The sequence below is a fragment of the Erpetoichthys calabaricus genome, chromosome 4 (assembly GCF_900747795.2).
Source record: "Erpetoichthys calabaricus chromosome 4, fErpCal1.3, whole genome shotgun sequence".
NCBI classification, from domain to species: Eukaryota; Metazoa; Chordata; class Cladistia; order Polypteriformes; family Polypteridae; genus Erpetoichthys; species Erpetoichthys calabaricus.
Genome location: NC_041397.2, coordinates 62,641,109 through 62,667,658, shown reverse-complemented (window position 1 = coordinate 62,667,658; position 26,550 = coordinate 62,641,109). Strand labels below are relative to the sequence as shown.

The 26,550-nt window shown below is 35.6% G+C and overlaps 1 protein-coding gene across 2 annotated transcripts in view; it reads left to right on the top strand.

Annotated features, from left to right (window-relative positions):
- Window positions 1–25,446, top strand: part of emsy (EMSY transcriptional repressor, BRCA2 interacting) — a 94,410-nt gene extending 68,964 nt beyond the window's left edge. For both annotated transcript variants that reach the window (XM_028799532.2, XM_028799531.2), the window contains exons 17-20: window positions 108–304; window positions 6,876–7,406; window positions 20,321–20,767; window positions 22,735–25,446. In XM_028799532.2, coding sequence (XP_028655365.1) covers window positions 108–304; window positions 6,876–7,406; window positions 20,321–20,767; window positions 22,735–22,929 — 1,370 coding nt within the window. In that variant the 3' untranslated portion in view covers window positions 22,930–25,446. The remainder of the gene's footprint in view (window positions 1–107; window positions 305–6,875; window positions 7,407–20,320; window positions 20,768–22,734) is intronic.
- Window positions 25,447–26,550: the final 1,104 nt, after the last annotated feature.

Sequence of the window (26,550 nt, the reverse complement as noted above, 5' to 3'; positions counted from 1 at the left end):
AAGTCAGACCAGAGTGTGGCAGATGAATACATTTAGTCTAAAAGCTTTGTCAGATTTGTAATAGCTTAGATATAGCCATTGATTTTTACTTTGTGTTCTTCTCAAAGGTAAGTCCACAAAACCTCTGCTATCCTCGGCAAGCATCAGTAGTGGAGAAATGGCCCTGACATCTCTTTTGTCAGCTACTCAGCAGCAGTCATCTTTGCAACGGTCACAAGCTCAGACACAGACAGGACTGACCCCAGTGGTTGTAAAATCTCTTCCAACATCTTCTGCAGTCACAGTTACACGCATTATGCAGCAGGTAATTTTGAGGCAATTGCTAATACCATTTATACTGAGAAAAGTCATTCTTTTATAAATACTGTCTCCTCCAAACACCCTTCTGTAAAATTTGAATCATACCTGTATTTCATAATTTGCCAACATTTTAGCTTCTTAGTTTGAAACCAAGGAATAATAAAGCAGACTTTTACAAGCATTTACATGTTGGAACATGTGGGCACCATGTAGAGAATAGATATACTCAGAGGTTCCCAAAAATTGCTGAAAAACAATACCGTTTTGTTCCTTCAATGTTAAACCTTAATGTACATACATAGTGGAAATCCAGAAAAGCTCAATATTTTGAGCAGGGGTTTCCAAACATTTTTATTCCAAGGTCGTCCCCAGCCCCTATCCCCCAACCCCAATGTTATGTCACCTGGTCATGGGACCACATTAATATAAAGCCAGTGATGCAAAGCTGAGGATTATCTTGGATCTTAGTGCTGACAGCATTCCCACAGCATGATTTTGGACAATATAAAACCTATTATTCAAACTTTAACTTTAACAGACTACAGTATTGATGAATAGGTGATAAAACATCATGTGATAACTCTTGGCTGAGGTACTTGAACTTTATTTTTTTGGTGTGCCATTTCCAGGAATTGAAATGTTTTGATGTATCCCCATTTTTTATCTTAAATTGTTAGGTACTGAACTCTTATTAGGCAAAACTGAAGATAATATTTCTTCAAACCCACCTTCCTTAATATTGCATTTTTATCAAGGGATTGTTAATTGTTTTTGTTTGGGTCAATGTTTAATTTTCCATGCATACGCCAAATGCTTTTGAAAGTATTTTAAATGTGAAAACAGTTCTGTGATTCAGTGTTTTTCTAGTTTTAAGATATGTTTTAGTATTAATTTTTTGTTTAATTCCGTAGTTTTTATTTAGCTTTATTTTTTCACCATTTTCTAAATTTAACTTTTTGTTCTTTTTTGTTTTTATTTACTTTAACCTTTAATTTTTGCTATATTTTATTATTCTTTTATTACTCACCAAAACGTCCACATGGACAAGTTTGTAAGTGTAAAAAATGTTTTCTTTATAGTTGTCAAATTGTAAATCATTCATGTTGTACGTATCAACTAAATACCCACAATTGTACTGGCTATACTTGTACTTTTCTAGATAATATGACAGTTAAAGGCTTCCAGAATAATCTAACATGCAAGAATGAAATAACAGGTGTGCCTGGGTGTCATTTGTTACCTTAATCTGCAACAAGTTTAACCAAATCTCTGTTTAATTTCAATTACGGCTTCTTTTTCATTTTAGAGTTTTCCTTTGCAAGCAATAAGATCACCACACACACATACTTTTATTTTGATATCTCCTGATGCAGACTGTTATCTACCCATTTCAAAACATTGAAAGTGTATTTTGCAGGGAATTCTTACTTTGTATTAAAATTACTACTTGAACTGTGTGATAACAATAATTGCAAAAATAGAGTTCATTAAAGTTCAATAGAGAGCATTTCTACAAGCATACCATTTACATTTAAATACTGAACATCTGTTATAGCAACATCTCAGATCTTTCACTTAATAAGGAACATGCAAAACCTGGGTGGCTTCCTGTGGGCCTAAATATGGAAGGTGTAATTTAACAACACATGTAGGAATAAACAGAATTTGGAAACTGAAAGTACTTAATGACACACTTCTAATATTCAGCTGATAAACAATGTCTGAAATTAAGCACACACAGTCCATATTTAAATGGGGAGAACATGCAAACTCCCTATAGACACTGGCCAGTTTAGCAATCAAACATGAACTCATGTCACTGTATAATAATAATGTATTTTATTTATATAACACCTTTTGAATGTTCAAAGTGCTTCACAAATAGTCAAAGGAATACAATAGAAATAAAAGAAAGGGTAACATTAATAACACAGGATATAAATTAATATAGTTTTAGGTGACCTATCAAGACTTCAGTTTGAAATGAATCTGATAGCTCTAATGATTTATACCACTAGTGAGCCATATACAGTGGTGTGAAAAATTATTTGCCCCCTTCCTGATTTCTTATTCTTTTGCATGTTTGTCACACAAAATGTTTCTGATCATCAAACACATTTAACCATTAGTCAAATATAACACAAGTAAACACAAAATGCAGTTTTTAAATTATGGTTTTTATTATTTAGGGAGAAAAAAAATCCAAACCTACATGGCCCTGTGTGAAAAAGTAATTGCCTCCTTGTTAAAAACTAACCTAACTGTGGTGTATCACACCTGCGTTCAATTTCCGTAGCCACCCCCAGGCCTGATTACTGCCACACCTGTTTCAATCAAGAAATCACTTAAATAGGAGCTGCCTGACACAGAGAAGTAGACCAAAAGCACCTCAAAAGCTAGACATCATGCCAAGATCCAAAGAAATTCAGGAACAAATGAGAACAGAAGTAATTGAGATCTATCAGTCTGGTAAAGGTTATAAAGCCATTTCTAAAGCTTTGGGACTCCAGCGAACCACAGTGAGAGCCATTATCCACAAATGGCAAAAACATGGAACAGTGGTGAACCTTCCCAGGAGTGGTCGGCCGACCAAAATTACCCCAAGAGCGCAGAGACGACTCATCCGAGAGGTCACAAAAGACCCCAGGACAACGTCTAAAGAACTGCAGGCCTCACTTGCCTCAATTAAGGTCAGTGTTCACGACTCCACCATAAGAAAGAGACTGGGCAAAAACGGCCTGCATGGCAGATTTCCAAGATGCAAACCGCTGTTAAGCAAAAAGAACATTAGGGCTCGTCTCAATTTTGCTAAGAAACATCTCCATGATTGCCAAGACTTTTGGGAAAATACCTTGTGGACTGATGAGTCAAAAGTTGAACTTTTTGGAAGGCAAATGTCCCGTTACATCTGGCGTAAAAGGAACACAGCATTTCAGAAAAAGAACATCATACCAACAGTAAAATATGGTGGTGGTAGTGTGATGGTCTGGGGTTGTTTTGCTGCTTCAGGACCTGGAAGGCTTGCTGTGATAGATGGAACCATGAATTCTACTGTCTACCAAAAAATCCTGAAGGAGAATGTCCGGCCATCTGTTCATCAACTCAAGCTGAAGCGATCTTGGGTGCTGCAACAGGACAATGACCCAAAACACACCAGCAAATCCACCTCTGAATGGCTGAAGAAAAACAAAATGAAGACTTTGGAGTGGCCTAGTCAAAGTGCTGACCTGAATCCAATTGAGATGCTATGGCATGACCTTAAAAAGGCGGTTCATGCTAGAAAACCCTCAAATAAAGCTGAATTACAACAATTTTGCAAAGATGAGTGGGCCAAAATTCCTCCAGAGCGCTGTAAAAGACTCATTGCAAGTTATCGCAAACGCTTGATTGCAGTTATTGCTGCTAAGGGTGGCCCAACCAGTTATTAGGTTCAGGGGGCAATTACTTTTTCACACAGGGCCATGTAGGTTTGGATTTTTTTTTCTCCCTAAATAATAAAAACCACCATTTACAAACTGCATTTTGTGTTTACTTGTGTTATATTTGACTAATGGTTAAATGTGTTTGATGATCAGAAACATTTTGTGTGACAAACATGCAAAAGAATAAGAAATAGTTTTTCACACCACTGTATTAAGCACAGAAATATCAGATAAAGAAATGTGTTTGTTATTACAGAGTTTATTTCCATACAGAACAGATTTGGTACATTGCTCTTGTTAAAATAAACCGAGCGGGTTGATGTATTTCAGAATTAACAGTGCTGGCAACCTCCAAATCAGAGCATGTCACAATTGCCTCTTAAAAACTTTACAGTACTGCAGCATTCAAAACATATTAAGACTATTCCAGTCCATCCATTTATCGACTAAGCATCTAACATATAGACGTTCATCACAATAGTGTGATGGAGTGCGCTCTGCAACACCTCACAACCCATGTTGGAACATCAATAAAAATAATCTGATTAAAACCAAAACACATAAGTGTCATCTTCCAAAGTAACGTGTGGGGTTGTTTTAATTTAAGCACCTTTTCATTGAAATTTAGTGAAAGTTGCCTGTCATTCACTGACAATGGAACATTTGTGACTGATGGTTAGTTATGGCCAATGAAGTCTAAAGAATAAGTCATTGAGATATGATGAGGCTTTGGGATTTGCTCTTGATTCTAGAAGGTAAAGCTTACTGTTCGATGAAATGACCAATGAAATGCACAGATTCATACGTTAGCAGTAAGTGATACATATACACAAATCAGTGCCTCTCTCTAACCAAATTTATGACTGCATGATATTAAATAATAATTAATAAATATACTGGCAACTGGTTATTCACATGTACATTATGCGCAAAGACTAGTGTGGTGAATATCAAAATTTCATTTCCTTATTTTTCTTTATTTGTACTTTTCATTTTTTTCTTTTTTTTGTTTTAGTTAACAAAATGTTTTTTTTTTTCATTAACAAGAATAATGCTGGTGCAATTTGATATGGAAAAAAGGCCTTTCAATGCTTTACATTTATAAAAAGTATACAATTACATTTGAATCCAGATCAAAACCAGGAGTAAAGTAACTCACAAGTTACATACAACGTTTGGTCAACAAAGAGAAAAATGACTTATAATTGGTTCAGAGTTAATGTAAATGCTGGGTGTGTTTCATGGCTGCCCAGATCTTCTTCTAGGTTCAGCCCATTGCTGTATTTATTTTTCAAGGAAATATGAAGGTTGCCAAACATTAGGAACTCAAAGCTTTCTGCTGTTGATTAATATTGCATTAACAGAACTAATTAATAATTGTTAACATTTGTCTTTCTTCCTCAATACATACCTTCTGTAGCAGTCTGCAGATTTCCAGAACTGTTCTGAAAATGATCAGTGAGTGAGTGAGTTAATGAGAAAGTGCTTTGCAGACCGCTTGCATTGAGTTGATAAAGACAGCACTCGCCTGTTATGATGCTCTGTTTCGCAAAAATTCAATGTGTTGTTCCTGAGCAGTCATCATCCTGCAGTTGAATGGCTCAGAGAGGTGATGGGTAAGACAAAGCAGTGACCTCAGACCCCACGGGCAGGAATTGGCACAGATGGTGGGCACGGAATAGGAGGACAAAGTCAGGTGAAGACTTGCTGCAGGAACACTGTGAGATGGAGTGGTGTAACTGAAATGCGGCATAGCATTGAGACTTGGGTTTGTCCATTGATAAAGAACGGTCCTTTTTAAGGCCCACTGGGTGAGAACTGCAGCACTAGTCTATAACTACATTGATACAGGACTACTTTCATCCAACAGTTTCAGTTATGTCTATGTAAAAACTATGTGAGACAATTTAAGAACAATCTTCAAAGTTGTAATGGATTTTTTTTTTGAACGTCAATCATGCTAGGAGTGCCCCCAGTTTGAAAACCACCGATCTAGACAATACAATCCTGACTATAAAAGAGGGGGTTAATGTTCTGTTACAGTTTAAGTCTCCTTTATCAAGTGCCAAGCATTTGTGAGGATAGACGAAGAATCATACAGCAAAACACCAAAAAAGTTTGGAGGAAAAGCTGTTGGCCTTTGCGAGAATCCACAAAATGCACAGATACATATTTACTTGTTAGCATTGCAACAACAATGAGCAACTGGACTGACTTTTAAATTGGAATGTAAAAGTTCTTGGGTGTTCCAGTCAAAGAGTTGACCCAAATCCAGTTAATCACTGGAATTGCTGGAAAGAATTCAGTTTATCACTGGTGCCTACTGGAATTTGAAATTTGTTCGAACAATTCTATTTAATTAATTAGCAAACACTACTAAATCTCAGTCTGATGTGTGTGTAAATATCAGTCCATTTCTAGTGAAACAGTTTTTAGGCATTTTTTTTTGTTTGGATGGCGGTTAAAAAAAAAACAATCACAAATTTGTACTGGGCATTTAAACACCAAATCAAGTTTTCTTTATTCCTTTTTTAAAAGAGCATATAATTTAATTTTAATTGATCTTTTTTTTTTAATATGTCACATGTTTTATATAACAGTTTATCTTGAAGATTCAATTTTATACATAGTCATGAATTTAACAATTATTAGACTAATTGATGATTTATTAAATTTTGTCTTTCTGTAATTTGTCTGTCGCCAGGAAAATGTTCAGAGGCAATTTTTACCCTAGAGCTCATTATTATACAATATATAATTTATGTAGCAAACAATTTACCTGATGGTCTGTTTACCTAATTAAATGCTTATTAAGCATATCTGGGCCATATATATCTTTGAAACTTTCAGGGCAAATGACATTCTGCAGTACTAAAATTTTCATTTTTTGAGTGGAACAGGGTTACAATGCTGTGTATCATTTGAACTGATATGAATGATATAAGCACTTGCTTTTTTGTAGTTATATTGTTGTAAAGTATTAATAATGCTATTTACAAACCTGTTGACATTTCTGAGATGTATTTGTATAAAATAAGGTGTCATTTAAATTACATTTTAGTTGAAAAATAGGTTTTTTTTTATAATTATAGATTATTCTATGTTATTCTTAATGAAGAATGATCGATCACTCTTTTTTTTTTTTTTGTCTAGGCTGTGGCTAGTCAAATGATTCACAGCAAGCAAGTGGAGGAGATGGTGTCAGAAGAAGGTGAAGTTGAGGGTGATACCTTGGATCCTCAGACTGGTTTGTTTTATAGATCAGCACAGCCTGTAGGCGCACAGCTAAAACAAGTGTCACTCCAGCAGGAACCTGCAAAACTTTTACCCCACAACTCTCAGCAGCAGCAGAGTAAAACTAGCTCAGCAGTAAATCAAGGTACAGTCCAGCTGCTTGCATGTAAGCAAAAGCAAACGGCTATTTTCCAGCAGGACCAGTCACAGCTGAAGCCTATCATCCAGCAACACTTAGTGGTGAAGGAAAGACAAGTTTCTGTGACCGGTGCCCAAGCTCCTCAAACAGTGGTGCAGGTGATAGCCGTGAAACCTCCACATACACCTCAGCTTCCCAAACTACAACAAGCCCCAACCAGCCAAAATCGTCCAGTTCACACACAGTTCTCCCAGCCTCCACCTCTGCAAGCACACCATCCTGTTTCTTCAGAAAAGCAGTCTTCAAATCAAGTAAGGCCTTTATCTTTACTCTTTAATATATTGCAAGAGAGAGGTTTTGTTTTTCTAAAAACAATAATAATTAAAAAATGATGCATATTGTTAATTGAAAAACACCCAAATGTGTTTAATATGTTTTATCTATAAAAATCATCAGAAAATAATATTTCATGATCATGACTGACTTTGTAGCCACGTTTAGGGTATATGTTGTAGACATATGGATAAAGAGTAGAACTGGGTTGTTAAGTGAACACCTCGTAATGATAGGTTGGCCTAGATGGATAGGTTATAGACTAGAGAAACCCGTCATGTAGACTTGAGAAACCTGTCATTTTAAACTGGGTAGTGAATATGCCCTGATAAATCCAGCTGATTCCTCTGTTCAGGCTAATGTTGTTTTCTTTTTTCCACCTATACTAACCACAAAAGTATCTCACCTAGCATGAAATCTGAGTGGACTGCTACAAAGAGCTAAGGATCTTGGTGCCTACCATGGTAACTACTCTGTGAACTGTTGATGGTCACCACCATAAGGAAAACCCTTAAATTAAAGAGTGGACCTTTCCTTTCATGGGGCTGTCTGAATATAACTGAGAGTACCCTGCAGGTCAAAGTGGCTTAAGTGAAGGCAAGGGTGTGGAAGGAGTTAGATCTTAAAAAGACATTTCATGATTTGCCAGTATAAAAAGAATCCATTCTATTTTGACCTACTATTTTTGGCAGTGTAGCAAGGTAGAAATAATGTGTATTGTAAAAGAGGTATAGTACAAACTGTAGAACAAAGGAAGTCTCCCTTACTTGGCAGTTGATTTGTCTCTGCCAGATAGGCTGGAAGAACAGTACCGCAGCTTTATAAAGTAAAGATTCCCTCTTTAACTATATAACCATCCCAAGAGTTTCTTACCATTTGTCTTAAAATGCCCACAGCTGTCAAATTACAATTTCTTCATATCTCAGAGTCAGCTTTAAATTGTGCTGATTATAACTCGCATAGTGATTACAGTGGACCCTTGATTTACGAACTCAATTCGTTCGCGAGGTCTGGTTGTAACTCAAGTTGGTTGTAAGTCAAGACTATTTTTCCCCATAAGAAATAATGGAAATTCCCTTAATATGTTCCGAACCGCCCACAAGCAACACTTACTTAACTTTTTTTTAATAGAAAAGGGTTGTATAATGTGCATAATTTACCAAAAACACCAATACTTTTTCTAATGTACTAACCAAAAAGTTATAAAAAGTGCCTAGCCTACCAGAAACAACAATTTCATACTGTACCCACCATTTAAGTTGACATCTTTGTCTTGCAGGAAGGAAGGAGGAGGAGAATGAAATGGAAGGGTGGTTATTATTTGGAAGGAGTTTCCTTATACAAATCTTTTCTTTGTAAAATTGTCGAGATGGTGGATTTCGACATGCTGTACATATTAGCAAGATCGGTCACACGAACGCCACTCTCATATTTCCACTCAATTTCCTTCTTCGTTTCGATTGCGATCGCTTTCTTTACCTTCGTTACCTTTGCTTCCTTCCTTAGCAATTATCGAAATAAATTCTATAAATCACTGCACTGACCAAAATTACGTCCACAAACACATGTATCTGGGCTCCGACTGACGTTTACAAATGCTCTCAGCTGTTTGTTTACAATCGCACAAGCGGATACACGTGTCCGCATTCGGGTCGTAATACAAGATGTTGGTCGTAATTCAAAACAAAAATTTTGGTCGTAAAGCAAGTTGTTCGCATGTCAGGCCGGTCGTATATCAAAGGTCGACTGTATTTGTCGGTCTTGCTCAGATTTACAGTTTCACTCTCACCAGTCTTACCTGAAGACAGTTTTTAGCAAGCTAGGACAGTAGTTACTTGAAAATGAAATGCAGCAAGTACAAATAGACTGTTATAAACATGAGTTGATATGACAGTTGTAACAGTTTAATGTAGAATAAAAATATTAAGACTAGAATTTCAATTAAACTAATGTTAAGTCAGCTTCTCCTTGTAATACTACTTTTGGTATTGAACAAATAATATGTTCAGGATTTGAGAGAAAGTTAATGTTTTCACCGACTGAAAACCATGTGAAAGTGAAAATTTTAATTTGGGGTAATTCCATTATAATTAAACATATTTTTCAAAAATAAAATTTCCATCACTTTTTTAAAAAATTTTTTATGAAATCCAGCATAAGAATTACACCTACTTTTCAGAACTTAGATCTTCTTCTTCATCTTTCAGCAGCTCCCGTTGTTGGTTGCCACAGCGGATCATCTTTTTCCATATCTTCCTGTCCTCTGCTTTTTTTAATTTATTTTAAAAAAATCCCTAGATATATAGACACTTTCCTTTACCGTGGATACTGACTAGGGTCAAGAATGGTATGGTCAAATAAAATTTTTGTACAAGTCTAGGTTTCTTTTTTCAAGGTTGAAGTTCATCTTGTAAACTGTATTTTGTTCCACTTTTGGTTATCACAAAACAATGAAGGATTTCAAATAAGAGTTTTTGTATTGAAATACGCATGTATATTCATTTAAAAGTACTCTGAGCTTTCCAACGAGGTATATCTGAGCCATGTAACTGTGATCAGAAAAAGTTACTGCTCATAAGAAAACACTCTGAATTACATTTTTTTTAACTGTCTGCGGTGAAGAAAAGTAACTATATCTCAAGAGAATTTTTTCTTAACAAAAATATTTCTGAAGTCTGAAAGGTACTTGTAATTCATATGCCCGGTTTAATCAAAATCAAAAATAGTGATGACAAGCCATTGGATACTGAAATCCAGTTTCTTAAGTTATTTTTCTAGTTTAAACAGCCTCAATTTGAAAAGCTACTCCCCTTAACTGGTGTGCACAATGATAGTAATGAAAAGACTGCCAACAATGCACATGCTAAACTTTTGTCACATAAACCATCCCGGGAACTGACAAGAAGTCAAATTTTCACTGAGTATGTTTTTCTGTGCTTCCCCATTGTCTTCACAGCTTGTCAAAGTTCCCACTTTACAGAGTGTAAAGTGTGTACAAGGCTTTCATTGTGTAGCTAAGATTGTATTTTAGGTCAGCCATTTATTGAGTAAAAAACTACAGATGTTTTACTTTCAAATGGTTATACATCTGTCTGTGTATGCCACAGTGATTGCTTGATAGAGAACTAACACTGTGAGAGTTATCAGATAAGCATTCATTCTTAATCGAATGTCTGTTTACTTATCAAATTAATGTGCAGATTGTTATTTAGTCTCATTTGAAATGTTCAGTCTGGCAGCTTTCAAAAGATCAGAGGTTTGGCTTTCTAAGTCATTATACATTTTCTTCAGTGAGTTGTACGATTGCTTGCTAGAACAATTTACTTGTCAGTAAAGGCATGTTAACCTGTTCTTGTTGTCGACTCATTAACAAGTTTGTCATACTAAAGTGACTTGCAGCTCTTTTTCCAGTAAGGTAACTGATAACCTCTGCTCTCGAAAGAGCACTTAAACGTTACTCTGAAGCAAATGGATCACATTATTTGCAAATAAGAAGCCTTCCAAAGTTGCCTTTCTCACTGTGAATTTATTTGAACTTGTTAAATGAAGGTGTGTTTCTTCATATGTTACACATCCTTTAAAAGCAGATATGCTTTATTTCTAGGCAGAGCTGTAGTCAAAAACATGTCAGATATTTTTTTTGTTTTCTCACATCCTTTTAGTATTATGTTTTCCTTACTGGCCCTGTATAAGCTGTGAGAAATGCTGTTAAACCAGTTATTGTAATCCTCCACCTGAACTTATGGTTAGTTTTATACAGGGAGACAGCTGCAAAAGAGAAAAAGAAATCTTAGATTATTGATGGGTATTTTTAATTTTTTGTTTTTTTTTAATGAAGCTCCACTCATGAGCAAAAGCCAGATCTGCTGGCTTAATAAACAGCATGTTATTTTGGACCGTTATCATTTAAAAATTCCAACAACATTTTACAATATTTTGAAATGTGATTAATGTCTTTATAGGGATTGATGATATGCCAAAACAAAAAACGATCGCAATTTTTTTCTATATCGATTGTTATCATGGTATACCTCGAGTCATTATTTATTGACTTCAAGGCTGTTCAATTAAGATTGGACGTTAGAATCTGAACATAAAAAATGACTGCAAATTTAAACCAAATTTTAATTAATAAATTACACCAACAAATGTTGTCAACATAAATATTAATGGTGTTCAAGCTTTACTGGATACCAAAATGTAAAGTTACACAGACTTGCATACTTATAACCTTTGTGCATAGTTAAGTCAATGCACATGTTTCTTCAAGTTTTTTAATAATTTAAGTATCAAATATCAACAAACAAACTGACACAACTTTGTATACAGTGTATCGTTTCTGCAAATAGAGTATGCTGTTTCCTAAATGGCTAAAACACAACTTAAATTTAGAAGATGACCAGATTGTAGCCCAGATATACAAATTAAATAAATAAAAAAAAAAATACAATTATTGGTCATCCCAGATTGGAAAACACTCAGGTAAATAAAATTAACTTTTGGAAAACATATACTTTAAAGTGCAAACAAAAATAGCCATGCTCTGTATTGTATTTCTTTTTTTATGATAAACTTTTTATTAAGTAAAAACAGATTGACAGGATATATCAATAAATGGACATAGCATACAAAGTAACCCAACCCACCCTCTCCCACAGAGCCTGAGCCAAGGGGTAAAAAAAGTCAAGGAGTAACAAGCTGAGATTTACACAATTGAGCCACAGCAGACCAGGATTCAATTATATTACAACTCCAAATTTATTAAGTTGTAGAAGAAGGACTGCCAGATGCCAACAGGGATGCATTCAGGTGTCTTCCAGAGGGAGGCATAATTAAGTTTGACTGCCAGGTACCCAGACATAATAACTTGTGTTCAGAGTTTGAGTAGACGCCTTGAAAGGTCCAAAACAATAAATATTTGTGGTAACCGAGGAATACTGCTGGAAAGAAAGGAAGACAATAGGTGACATACAGTACTTGTGTCCAAAAGGAAAAGACAGGAATTCAGTGCCAGAACATATGGAGAAAAGTGTCAGATAAACCAAGGGAACATAATTGACAGAGAATATCAATAGTGTGGCCCATCAGAAACTGTTTGTGGGGAGTAGAATAGAGTCTGTGTAGAATTTTGAACTGGGTTTGCTAGTAGTTTGGGTTTCTAGAACAAAACCTAACATTAGAGAGTACAATGGCCTATGAAAGGGATGAAGGGAGAGGGGAAAAGTCTCTGGACCAAAGAGAAATCAAGGACATAGGTTTATAGGATGCTTTGCAAAGTAGAGGGTAGAGACATTTTTTTTTCTTGGGAGAAAAAGAGCAAATAGAATAAAAAGTGATTTGGTAGTCAGGGAAATCCCACATGTTCTGAGCACTGATTGGAGATGAAGTTAGAAAAAGAAACCGGAACCAGCAAAATTAAAATGTGCTTGCAAAGACTGGAATGTCATAAGCCCTGAACTATTAAAAAGATCCCCCAACACACCAATTCCAGCATGGTGCCAGGGAGAAATACACAGGGCCAGCCACCAATTGAGAGAGCAGGGTTATGAAATATAGGAGTGAGGGAGTGCCATTTTCCAGAGGGTGCAAGAAAATTGTCCACACGATGCCAGATATTGATAGCATATGGCAAAATAGGTCCCAAGGAAAGTTCAAGTAGTTAAACAAAGCACCCTGAAGAGAGAGTGGGAGAAAACAGGGGGAGGATTCTATAGGTAGCTAAGGAAAAGAATTATGGGGGAGGACACAGCCATGACAAGATAGGGCAGAAGGTGAAAGCCCAGCAGAATAGTTCTAGGTCAGGCAGCAGTACACCTACACTCAGTCAATCTCTAACCAGGGCTGAATGTTTAAGGTTTGGTCTCTTGCCATTCCAGAGGAACCTTGAGATCAGTGACCTAACTTTGGACTAATATTTAGTAGGAGGTGGAAGAGGCAGCATGGAGTTAATGAAGTTGAAGCGGGGTACAATATTCATTTTGATAATGGACAAACAAGATTGAAAAGAGAGGTTGAGTTTGGACCAGATGTTTATGGAGGCTTTCGCATCAGCAATGAAGCAGCGATAATTATTAGGTGATATGTCTGAGATTGAGGCAGTAATATCAACTCCCAAATATCTAATACTACTAGATATATGGATGACAGACTGTAGGGAGAATTGACAGCACATATCATTAAGGGGCAAAAGAGACAATTAAGACCTATTATTTTTGAAACCAGACAGGGCTTTGAAACAAGGGATGTGAGTCCAAACATTGCCTAGGTAAAGGAGGATGTCCTCGACATATAAGAATATTATGTGCCTGGAATTTGAAATTATAATAGGAGTTAGAAGCTGGGAATTACGGATTGCAATTGTGAACGTTTTTGAGAGATACAGTAAGTTGAAGATAAAGGAGATGAAGAGGAGACGACAGCCTTGCATAGCCCCCCCTACTAATAGTGAAGGGACGTAAGATATCTGAATTAGATAAGAGAACTGCAGAGGGAGAGGACTAGAGTTTTCACCAGATTTATAAACCTTGGACTGAAGCCCATTCTGTCCATGACTTACCATAGGAATTGTCAGTTCATTTGATCAAAAGCCTTTTCAGCATCCAGGGAAAGGAGCACAGCAAGGCTAAGGAGGGAGGGAGCTGAATTAATGACATGCAGAAGTCTTCATGTTATCCGAGGCTAACTGTGAATGTTTGAAACTAGACTGGTTGGGGGAGGATTAATTTGCTAATGACTGTGTAAGCAGTGGGCCAAAACTTTAGCTAGCAGTTTTGTATCCATATTAGTAAGAGAGGGGGGTCTGTAACTCTGACACAGAGTATGGTTTTTACCTTGCTTCAAAAGTAGAGAAATAACTGCAATATTAATACTAGGTTTTAAATGACCAGTGGAGGCGGCTGCACTGGTCATCTCCAAAGGGGAAGGGATGAGTGTTTCCAGAATGTGGAAATTCCCACAGGCAGGATTCCGTCCATCTCCGGGGCCTTGCCTGTGCCCATTGAGTGTAATGCCTCTTTAAGTTCAGGTAAAGAGATGGGAGCATCTAGAACAGAAGTCTTTTCCTTAATGAGACAGGGGAACAGAATGGTATTTAGAAATGATTTGATATCTGAGGGAGTGGTACCAGAGTTGTCAGTAGATAGTTTAGAGTAGTAATCTATGAATTCATTATTTATTATCTAGGGATCATTAGAAATTGAGCCAGATTTAGTATGGATAGAAGGTATGGAGGCAAAGGAGGAATTTGGCTTAATCCCAACAACACAATTTCTGCTCAACCTGGCCCCGGAGACATAATAGCGAGCCCAAGTTCAATGGGTTAAATATTTGTCTCTTTAGATTAAAAGGCTATTAAGCTCGGATCTAGTGTTAGTAATTCAGTAATTTGTGTTCTTTATTAGCCACAAGGGATGCATGCTCTTTCTAAAAATGAAAGTTTAGACTTGTCTTTTTTTTTTGTTTTTTTTTTTGGAGTTTAGTATGTGCCAAATGTGAGGAAAAGGAGATGGTAAAGTCTTGAATTAAGCCTTTAATTGCCTCCCAGATGGCACCTGCATTATCTACAGAGCTAATATTGAATGATAAGAACACCTCAGCAAGTTGTTTGCCACAAAAATTTGTTTTTCAGAAGAGACATGTTGAATTTTCACCTCTGGGTGTGAGATGTTAAAAATGGACAGATCAAATGTAAATGATTAAATTTATGGTCAGATATAGACCAATGAAGCATCTGAGACCAACGGAGTCAGGTTGTGTGATATGAAAATACAATCCGTGCAAGAGTGTGAATTATGGCAGGAGGAGAAAATAATAATTCTCATACTGAAGGATTAAATAACTGCAGTGAATCTTTTAAATTAAGATTGGCAGTAAAATTCCTTAAAGAATATGTAGAGTGAGGTATATGCTTGCCAACCAGTGGTGGTGATTTGTCTAGCAGTGGGTTTTAAGGTGGTGTTTGCATCAGTGCCAACCAGAAGTTCACAGTCAGAGGTATTGCTGGTGAGGTCCGACAGAGGCGATACGGGGTACAGCCATAGGTGGAAACAGAGAGTAATTTACGACATTCTAGCTCGGACTTCAAGTTACAAAATCGACCTGTATCATCATTGCCCAATTCCAAAAATTTAATTTCTAAGGTGTGGTGCAGTAGAATAAGTATGGCACATAAGTTACAGGGAGTAGAGGAGGACGCCGCAACTCTGTAGAGCTTATTATCACAGCGGGAGACGTCTGTGGCCAACAGGTGCAACTACAGAATTAAAGCCACATCCATGTGTTGACGGTGCAAGAGATCGAGGAGACAAGGGCGCCACTGACCTGAATTCAGGGCCCTGACGTTCCACGAAATAATGTTAAACTTTGTCATAATTAGACCGAGAAAAGAGTCTGGCAGAAGACAGAACAGAAAGACAAGAAATGGAAGTAATAGTATGCTGTTGTGCAGCAATTGATAATGTCACAAACTTCAAAACCAAGAGTTCCCACAGCTCAGGCTCCATCCCAACTGGCCCACAAACTAACCCCAGTGGCAGGGACCCCACAATAAGTAAATGCCTAAAAGCAGAAGCAAGCAGTGATGACCCGAATGACCCCCAGTACCCACACATCCTGTCTCCGACCGATCCCCAAAACACGCCTGGACACTGGCCTTCCAGGAGTGAAACAAAAAGGAACTCAAAAAGAGAGGCCAAAAACCACCCCACTCCCTCCAATCCTCATCCTCAGCCACATAATTAATGTGAAGAACACGTAGAACAAAATAATGGAGGGCGAGGGTTAACTGTGGCACCTGGCAACCCACAATGATGCTGATGATGCCATCAGGCCCGAGCACTCCCACCACCACAAACCCATTGAGGAGATAAGCTATGCAGTGCCCTAATTCCACTTTGGTGTATGTTAACACAACGTTATATCAACATCATATGAAAAATACAAAGGACAGTTCAAAATTCCATTCAATAGTAAAATCATTAGGTACGACAGAAACCTGAATGGCCGCTCCACAGCCAGTATTTGAACTTATTTATTTGTTTATTTATTTATTTATAAAGCACTTTAAAAATAACATCAAGGCTAACCAAAGTGCTGTACAATAAAAAAAAAAAAAAAAGAAAACTCAACATATCAGACACACAAAACCAAAGGGTAAATGAAACAGAAACACGTAAGAACTGAAGAGATTCCTAATAAAAAGTATACAGATAGCCAACATATCATACTGGGTTAAAAGCCAGACTTTTAACTTTTTTAAACTCAAACTTGACTAATGATGTACATAATGCAACAATGTAAGTCGGAGTGAATGAAGAGATCTTCACGCAGTGAAAGTGCCGGTTGAAACGAAGTTGTCATTCACTGTTAGTGCCTCAGAGAGTGAGTCAAACAGGTGATGCGCTGAATCAAGACATATTTTCAATTTTGCAGGATAGTGCAAATATGGTTAAACTCCGGCAACATGTGCTTTCTGGGCAACTGGGGCCATGGCCATCCTTTGCTGTTCAGTAATTGAACTAAAATCCGTGAAGAACCAGGTCTGTGAGGGTACGGAATAGATGTTTTGAACATGGCGTGCCTCCAACATAATTTGTTGATGGTACGAAGACCTCAGAAATTTTATTATTAGAGCCCGCAAGTTGGCATTGGCACGGCCAGTGTACACGTGATGAGCCTGCATGATCTCCAGGGCAACGTTCAAGAGGTTTGGGAACCACATTTGCCATAATTCTTAAATTGCCTTTTCAAGCCATTTCTTCTTGATCGATCAGTTTGCCTTTCAAGTCCTCAAGTTTGTCTGGGTGCAGTTGATGTTTTTCCAGAGCAGCCACCAGCTCTCACTTCTTTTTCCATGAGTAGGTGAAGGTAGCAACCACTTTCTTACAAACATTAACAGCTTCCTCCACCCACCCTCTTGTCTTTGCCTCCTTTCTCTGTGAAAGAGGAAAATTGAAATTGAAAAGACCATTACATCAATGTAAAAGTCAAATAAAAAATTTTAGACAGTGATATAAAATAAATATATTGTTTTCTTCTGATAATGTATTTAGCCCAAATCAAGAGGAAGATAACAGTTACTGCAGAATAACTTTACCTTTCCATTTTGCCCTTGCTATTTCTAGTGATTTATTTCAATTATTTTTGATCATCATTATTCTTATGCTTTATATGATAATAGAGCAGTAATACAAGCTATAAAAGCTCATACAGCATACTAAAATGCACTGAGGTGATAATAGTAGCTGTGAGAGTAACTGTAATTGCTCCACACGCAAACTTTCCAATTGCCGAGTGCAGCTGATGCTCGAAGCACTATTGTATTTGTCCCACTGTCTTTTGTCATGCTCACTTATCTGCTTTGACTCAGTCCCCAGGATATGAGTGTCCTGGTCAGGCCTTGGGCAGTAAGCTTGCTTGTGTGGTTTTTTGAGGATTGTATGCCGTTTGTAAACATTTATTCTGAAGACTCCATTCTTTGTCTATGAAGTGGATGGTGATGCTTATGTATGGTTGTGATGTATGACTTTACCACAGATTAGATTAGATAATCGTTATTAATCCCATTGGGGAAATTCAAATCAGAGATAGTGGAAAAGTAGTGCACATTTTTCATCTGTTTTTCAAGTGTCTCTCTGCAATGGCCTTCAAGCTGGGGAAGTGCAATGTGAGAGAAATGTTTGTGACCAGGTAGCTCATATCTTGGGTCCATCACTTTAATTAGCTTCTTGAATCTTTCATATTCAGCAGTATGTATTGGTACCATTTCTTTCATAGGGCGCAACAGTAGAAAACACCAACCAGTAGGGTTTGTTGCTGAGCTTTATCAATGACTTGCTTGCTACAAGTTCATTGGGACAGGTTTGACATTTTCGGTGTTTGTGATTGTAAACACTTGAATTTTGTATGTTCTATTGGATTGTAGTACTTCAGGTACTAAAATACGTTTGCAGTATTTTCAGTTTTGCTAGGCACATATTTTCGGCAAAGTTTACAATACACAGTACCAGTTTGCTGCGTGTCAGAATTTAAATAGTCAAAGGACTGTCACACCACCAACATCTTTTTACCTTGTTTATCTCATTTTTGTGGCTGGTGAGCTGTCACTTTCTTTATACTTAAAGATTCTGCTGAACTAGTGTTTGTCCCTTACATGAGTCTTGTGCATTTGAAACAGTAATGTGTGGCGTGCTTCACTATCTCAACCAAATTTGCTGTGCTTCTTTTTTGTGCACAGGCTTATACTTTCTTATAAGAATAGCATGAGATTGGTTGGAACTGCGGTAGTTTCTGTGGTGTAATAGATTGATGTGTGAAATCAAACAATGCTCTTTAGCAACAGTTTATTGAAGTTTCTTATTTTCATATCGTTTAAATTTTATTTGAAGATAAGTGTAAAAATCGTTTATATTGCCCAGCCCTATGCTTTCACGTTGTTTGTTATTAAAATGCTTCCTCTTTTGTGACTCTCACTCGTCTAATTTTCTAGCCTACTGTTTTCGCTTATTCTCTCTCTTCTCCTTTGCACTTATGAATGGAATCTGCTAATTTGAGAGGTAGGTGTCAATCTTGTGACAAATGAGATTCTGAAAGATATGCATATTTATACATTTCAGTAATTTTATCTAGTCTAATAAACAGGTACTGTTTCTTTCAGTAATTATAATATGTGCAAATGAAACTGGTAAAGCTGTTAAAAATAAAAACAAAAGTAAAAAATAATTAAACCTGGATAAGCCTGCCTATAGCAAGTTCATTACTGGTTGTGTAACAATATCCTTATTGTTGCATATATGCATGATATGCATATATGGAAATAAGTTAATAAATACAAATTTTATGGCATATATATATATAATATATGGGAGTTGAATCATTTGTTAATGCATTAATAAATAGTTAATAATAATTATTTATTAATACAGCTTTGTGGTTAGTTAAGTTTATTCTTTATATTTAAGTCAGCAGATTTAGTTTATTATCTTTTTATATGCATCAATGTAGCAATTAGACGGTTACTGTCACACCACCTGTTGCATACACTTAAGAGTGACTGTCAAATGTCAGACGTCTCTGTGCTTTGAATAGCAAAAATTCTTATTTTTTTAGGCTAACGTAATACTTGTGCAGACATTACTGGTGTGTTTAATATACAGTATATGGGTAATACTTCATCTTGGCTGTCCACATATTAATATTGTCATCGGTCTGAGAAATCCATATCGTTTAGGCACTAATTATCATTTTTCTTGAATATACTTAAGTGTTTTTTGATGCTTGCTTACTTTATTTTGAATATTATAATGATTTTTACTTAGCCTTATTTGACTTTTTCTGTTTTATCTTTTTTTTTCTGGATTTCTGATATGTAGTAGCTGCTCAAAAATACAGTAAATGTGTCATGTCAATTTACTGTAACTGATGCCTCTAGAAATTAGTGATCTGGCTTTACTGCTTCTTAGACCATCTTATACAGTTCTGTTACAGATTCATTTAACTATTCAAGAAGTGTTTTTCTTATTTTTATTAATAATACTTTTTATTTTCACACACCTCTGTCTAACTTAAGGTGTGAATTTTAAAAATCACATTTTTACGTAAAAACTTGTTAATCTGTTACCTCTAGTATTTTTGCTTATAAATGTTTTGAGATACATTAATGCCTTTCTAATCACTTTTTTTAATGCCAAGTTGTATTAATTTGAGTGTTTCATGTGTTACAGCCTTATGACATTCATGAAAATAACTTGGTGTAGTAACTGAGTTTTGTTTTTTGTTTAATTTTGCAACTGTTATTAGTTTTTAATGATTATGGTATTGTAATGAAAAATATTCTTTTAAGAAATTTCTTTAAACAATCTTCCACCTTTTAATTTTTATTTTGTAATGATTATAGGTGCAACAGCCAATCATAACACAAGGAGCAACCGTAACAAAGATAACTTTTGGTAGTCACCAGGCTCCACCACTATCCAAACAAAGTACAGGAGAAGCAGATGCAAAGTCAGCACCTGTTACTAGTGTCAATACACATCACTCATCTGAGAAGTCAACTGTGTCGGACATTTTAAAAATATCAATGATTGAGGCTCAGATTGACCCTCATGTAGAACCAATGGTGGTAGACTCCTCCAGTGACTGTAGTACTTTCAGTAAAAACATTGATGTTTCACATATAGTAGGTGCTAGTCAACTCATCAGCAGTACTGCCAGCTCTGTAGTCCAGTCAAGCCATACTAAGCAGCTGCAACAAAGTATAGGTTCTGGATCATCTCTTCAGAGCCAGTTCACTCGCATTCAGAGCCTGCCTGTACAGAAGAGTAAAGATGTGGATGTGATACAGGTAAGGATGTATTTGTTTGCTCAGTCTTTCAGGTGGAATAAGAATAATTAGGTACAAAGTCATCTGCACAGAAATTGTACACTCTCAAGCACTTTATTGTCATTGTGTAACACAATGAAGTTACTTTTTGTGACAGCCCCAAGGTGCATTTAAAGAAAAGTCAAATAATTCCAAATATGTCGTATACAGTGTTAAAGTGATCAAGTAACCAGAGCAAATTATTATTGCTCAAAGTACAGCAGCATAAATTGTTATTGCACCTGTTAATGAATAGTACATTACATATTATATATTGTATTACGTTAGTATATTGCACATTACCAATATAGCTTATTGCACATGTTCAATTAAAAATGATCTCAGACTGAGGAGATTCAGAGTTCAGAAAGTTTGTGGCAGATGGGAAAAAGCTGTTTTTTAGTCTGTTTGTACGTACATGGATTGACATAAAGCATCTGCCTGACAGGAGGAGCTCAAACAAAGAATTTCCAGGATGAGTTTTGTCCTTGAGAATGTTTTTGGCCCTTCTCACACAGCGAGTCTTATATAAGAGTTTGAGTGATGGCAGTTCAGTCCCAATAATGGCCTCTGCTGTTTTTATGATCCGCTGCAGGGCTTCTTTAGCAGACTTGGTGCAGCTGTTGTACCAGGCCATCATGCAGTTATTGTCATGTGATAGTGTTGTGTGGTATAAATCAGGCCGAACAACATTTCTAGCAACAGTTAATGTTAAGTTGGGCAAGACTGGTGACATTAGTGAGTTTGTACATGTCATAGTGGTGCAAGGCATGTCAGTTCTGGTATCTCCCAAATTATCTGGCATTTCACACATAATCATTTCAGTCAATGTAACTACCAAGTGTAGGTGATCCTGTGAAAGAGAACAGCTTGTTGTTCAGATGGCCCACAGGGTAAAGAATAGAACCGTATCAATAATGCAGGGTCACAACCAGGCAAATCACCCCTCAGTTTAATATTGGTGTGTAGAATGTCATCTTAGTATGTACCACTTATTAGACTTTGCTTTGCATATGGAATACAACAGCCAGAAACCACATCAAGTGAATGTTGTCAAAGAAAAACAAGAAAACACATCTCCGAGTGGCATGGAAATATCAAAACTTTGCGGAGTTGAAAAAAAAATCCCTGTTTGGATAGATTTGAATTTGATGTAACCACCATGAGTCCATGGATTCAACCTGTTTGATTTCAGTGCATGGTGTGGCAGTGTTGTTGGTATGAGAAATGTTTTCCTGGTGCACATTAGGGCCAGCTTAGGTTAGCACAGGTTGCCTGTCATTTTAAACATATTGAACAGGTTTAGCTAAGCAATTACATGTTGCAGGTGGTGCCTTTAGGAAGAAAGTTGGTTGATGTACAGTAAACAGTACTTAGCATGGCTTAGCATGGTTCCATTGGAAAATCTGAGGTAGTTTCATAAACTTTAAGCCAGTGTAGTAAATAAAGGATAAAACAAAGTAAGATTAGATATGTGCCTTTATTGAATCATACTTATACATACATTTTCTTGATCTGTTGATAATGCAAGTTTAAAGCTACTGTAGTAGTGTATGCATAACTGTATTAAATTAAAAAAGGCTGAATCAGTATATACAGTATGTATATTTTATTGCTCAACATTTTATACAAGGAGGTGAAAGCATAACAAAACTAAATGCTTTCCTAGAACTTTTGAAATAACAAACGTCTGTAACATAAGAATTAACAATAACTTCAAAATACCTTATAATAACAATAAATTTAAGGGAAAAAGAGCCAATAGGTCTATATATTACTTACGTATAAGTATAATTTTATACTTTGTTTTGTTTTCTTTATTACAGTTACGATTTATGGAAGGTGACATTGTTATTTTTGGCTATATAAATCCTTTGAAATGATAATTCATTTAAAGTTATAATGAAATTTTATTTTTGTTTGAATTTATTTTATCTTTTATTTTTTAGGTTATCCCACAGTATTCAATTACTCCAGACTCCAGCCAGTCCAACGTAGTAGTTGAACCAAGTGGTTTCTTAGAAATAACCAACTTCACTAGCCAACGTCTTGATGACGATACTGGAATGGAACAAGAAGTAGACAGCAGCAACGATGAAGGAACTGAAGCCAGCCCAATACCAAGCTCAGCAGATCAGTCATAGCAGTAAAATTTGAATTATGTTTGAAGAGCACATTTGTATATCACAGGCAGATCAGAATGTCTCAGTGTTTCTGCTTCATTTGAAAAATAAGTTTAGAATATCCATGTTCAAAGCACCTTCTTTCTGGTGTTTGTCTTTTCTAAGATGCGGCAATTCTACCTAGACCTTTGAATAAGTGTCTATACATTTCCAGAAGATTATTTGTTTCAAAGGAAGAAAGAAATCTGCCTATGAATACATGCAAACTCAATTAGAGACCAAAGCAAACTGTATCAGCTGATGTTACAAAGACGACAAAGGAAAAAAGTAATCACAAGGAGGTCTGGCTCATTGTCTGTTCATCATGGTAAAATATTCTGTAATAATAGGGAAAAAGTTTTGTTAAACCTTTTATATGTGTATATAGAAAATATGTCTTGTGTATAAAAATCAGACTTTTTTTTATGCTATGCTGTGATGTTTATATGACGCTTTGCGTGAAAGCATTAGTTTCTTATTTTTTAAAATGGAGTAGTTTTTGTTTCATCATGTTGGTTTGAACTGATGTGCTGCCTTTATTTTTTATGCCCATTTTCAGCTGTACATATTTTTTGTACATCATATGAACCTTTTAATACGACTAAAGTTCCAAGAATTTGCATTTTGGAAAATTTTCATAAAATGGAGTATCCTTTAGAGCATATAGAGCAAAATGACTTAATTTGGTATTTTTCTTAAATAAAAACAGGAGTTTTTATGTCTGAGTAAGAAGAACAGAAGTTATAACAATGTTGGTCAACAATTTTGAACGAATGCAGCAATTAGTGGTATTGCAAGTACATTTTTACTGTCTTGAAGGACATGTTTGGGAGCAGAAGATAAAGAGATTAATATATGCTTGATACAGTTGAATATTCTAGCTGAACTCTATAATAGATGGATCATTGAATTAGTATTTATTATTATTTTGAAGGAACATAAAGGGTCAATTAGTGATATAACAGATTTCTAGCAAGTGTCCTCACATTCTAATTATTTTACCAGATCATATTGTTCAAAATATTTATTTATTTATTTTAATTTATAGTCTCTGCTGTACAAACATCAACAAACAAACAAAACTCATTTTACATCCAATCAATGGATCTTCTGATAAATATTTTTGTTACTTATTGCTTTTTATATATCTATATATGTAATATATACAATAATTTATTTAGACATTAGGGTCAGTTGCTTTCAAGTAAAGAATCAGACAGTAAACCTTTGAACATCATTGCCCCAGCAGTGTTTAACTGAAAATTTCAAGAAATAAGCTACCTTAATAAATCTTACATAGCGTACTTTAAGCCTGCCATCTCAAGTCTAATAACACAGATCATGATTTCACTTGTAATTGTTCAAAAATGTTAACTTTCAAACATTTCACATACAAATATTTTTGGATAGCTTGTCAGTAATCGATGCCTTGTTATTGTTTGTGGAACACTCTAGAATGCATTGTTTTAGAAACATGAGAATGATCCCATATAAGAGCCAGTCATTTTGTTAGTTACATTAGTTACATTTTCTTTTATGCATCATAAATATTCTGTTATGAGTGAAATGGTTAACTTTTCATTTTGTACAAAATAGGTATTGTTAGCTCTACTTTTGATCTGCTTTGAAGAACAGAGTGATGGACTAAAGTGTATGTATTTGCATTTCATATGCCGGTCTTTTTAGAAGAGTACAGTACAGTAAAAACAAGATAAGAGTAGATTTTTAAATGATTCATTAAAATAATGGTTTAAAACAAATGCCATCATGAAGCTGCCTCAATATTTTAGCCTTTGAGCAACATGTAAACCACTTCCTGATATTTTGGGAGTGTATAGTAGTATGAACTCCTACATTTTAAAATAAAATTAAAAAATCAAGGAACAGAGAGATGGGGCTTCTAAATGTAGACACTTTGGTTTTTAGAGGTATTGTAAAATATTAAGTTTTCATATACATATAGTTTAAAATATTTTAAATATTCATCGCTCCCATTAATGCTTAAATTCTTTTACTAGATATTTCAAATAATACCAGAATTAATTTTGTGTTAATGGGTTAGGATAAGCTTGAAATAATATTGTAAACACTTGCTAAGAAAATGAAAACAGGGCTGAAATTAAAATAAATCTAATTAATGTCCTTCATCATTATAAATGTTATTTGCAAATGCTCTGTGAAATGCCATATCTGGTTTTGTTTGAATACTAGTTTTCAGTATGTCTGCTGACTTTCAGAAAACTGTTGCTAACTGAATTAGAAGCAAAGAAATATCTGCTGCAGAACTAGATTGGATTAAATACTCTTTTAGCTTTAGCACTTTGACAATTTGGAATTTGTAATATTGTACTGTTTTTGACCTACAGAAAAGTAACATTTTCTACACCAGTTCTTAAATGCCAGCAAAGCAGTTCTATTTGTCTCCTCTTACAGATGTAATAATGTCTAACATCAGTTAAATAAGTGTACTGAAAGTATTAAACATTTTATACAGTAAACCCATTTCCCAGATTTTCCTAGTTTGAGTATGAACAGTTTGTTTGAACCTGTTTCTTTGATATTTATTTGGAAGTGTGTGATTTTTTTTTATTATAATACTTGCAATTAATTAATTGATTTATTTATTTAAGTTGACAAGTCAAGCAAAATGACACCTTATTTGCCATATTCAGCATATGCATGAGTGAAATGTTGTTTTAGCTATTTTATTGTCAGCAGTTTTCTTACTTTTAATTTTGTTACATATTCGCAAGCTTCTATTGCAGCTATTCTCATAATCCATCCATAACACTCTTGTTTGCCGATTAGCCAAACAACTTTGTTTTTGGGATGTAGGAGGAATAGCCACATAGTCATGGGAAGAATGCGCATATATATACCTCTGATACTGCATCATGGACTCTAGGCAATGTGAGGCAGTAGTGTATCTTCAAAAAATATTTGTGTGACCGTAGAAGTGTAAGGAGTTCAATCAATGACAAGGTCTGGGAGATGTAATGTACCCCTGGCAGCATGATACAACACATGGTAAATTAGTTTAGAAAGACCACCAACAATGTGCCCCTCCAAATATATCATTTATAATCAGTAAGCTTGAATTATTTAGTTGGCATTACTCCTGCTGTGCATCTCACACACACACACACACGATATTATACAGTAGTGGGCAAAAGCAGGTTTACAGTTGTTTGCATGGAAAAAGACGCATAGGCTATGATTGCTACACTGAAGCAGACTTTAATGATAATAATAATAATAATAAGACAAATAAAAAAATAAGTAATACATTAATTAATAAATAAATGCTAATTTAATAAACTCTATTTCATGCACTCACAACTGTAAACCTACTTTTGTCCTCCCTGTGTGTGTGTTGTTTGTATGTATATATATATCCTAGACCTAGAATTATATGCTGGTATTTTTATGCTTGGCTGTACTGCTGTGTACAGCCATATTTAATATAACTACATTAACCTGTCTAGGAACCAATTAAATCACTAGTAGCTTCTTTATCAGTACACAATATCACAATTTTTTTCTCACCAGCCCTGTTATCTGTGTGGGGATGTGCTTAATTACTTTTCCGTATTGAACTTTTTG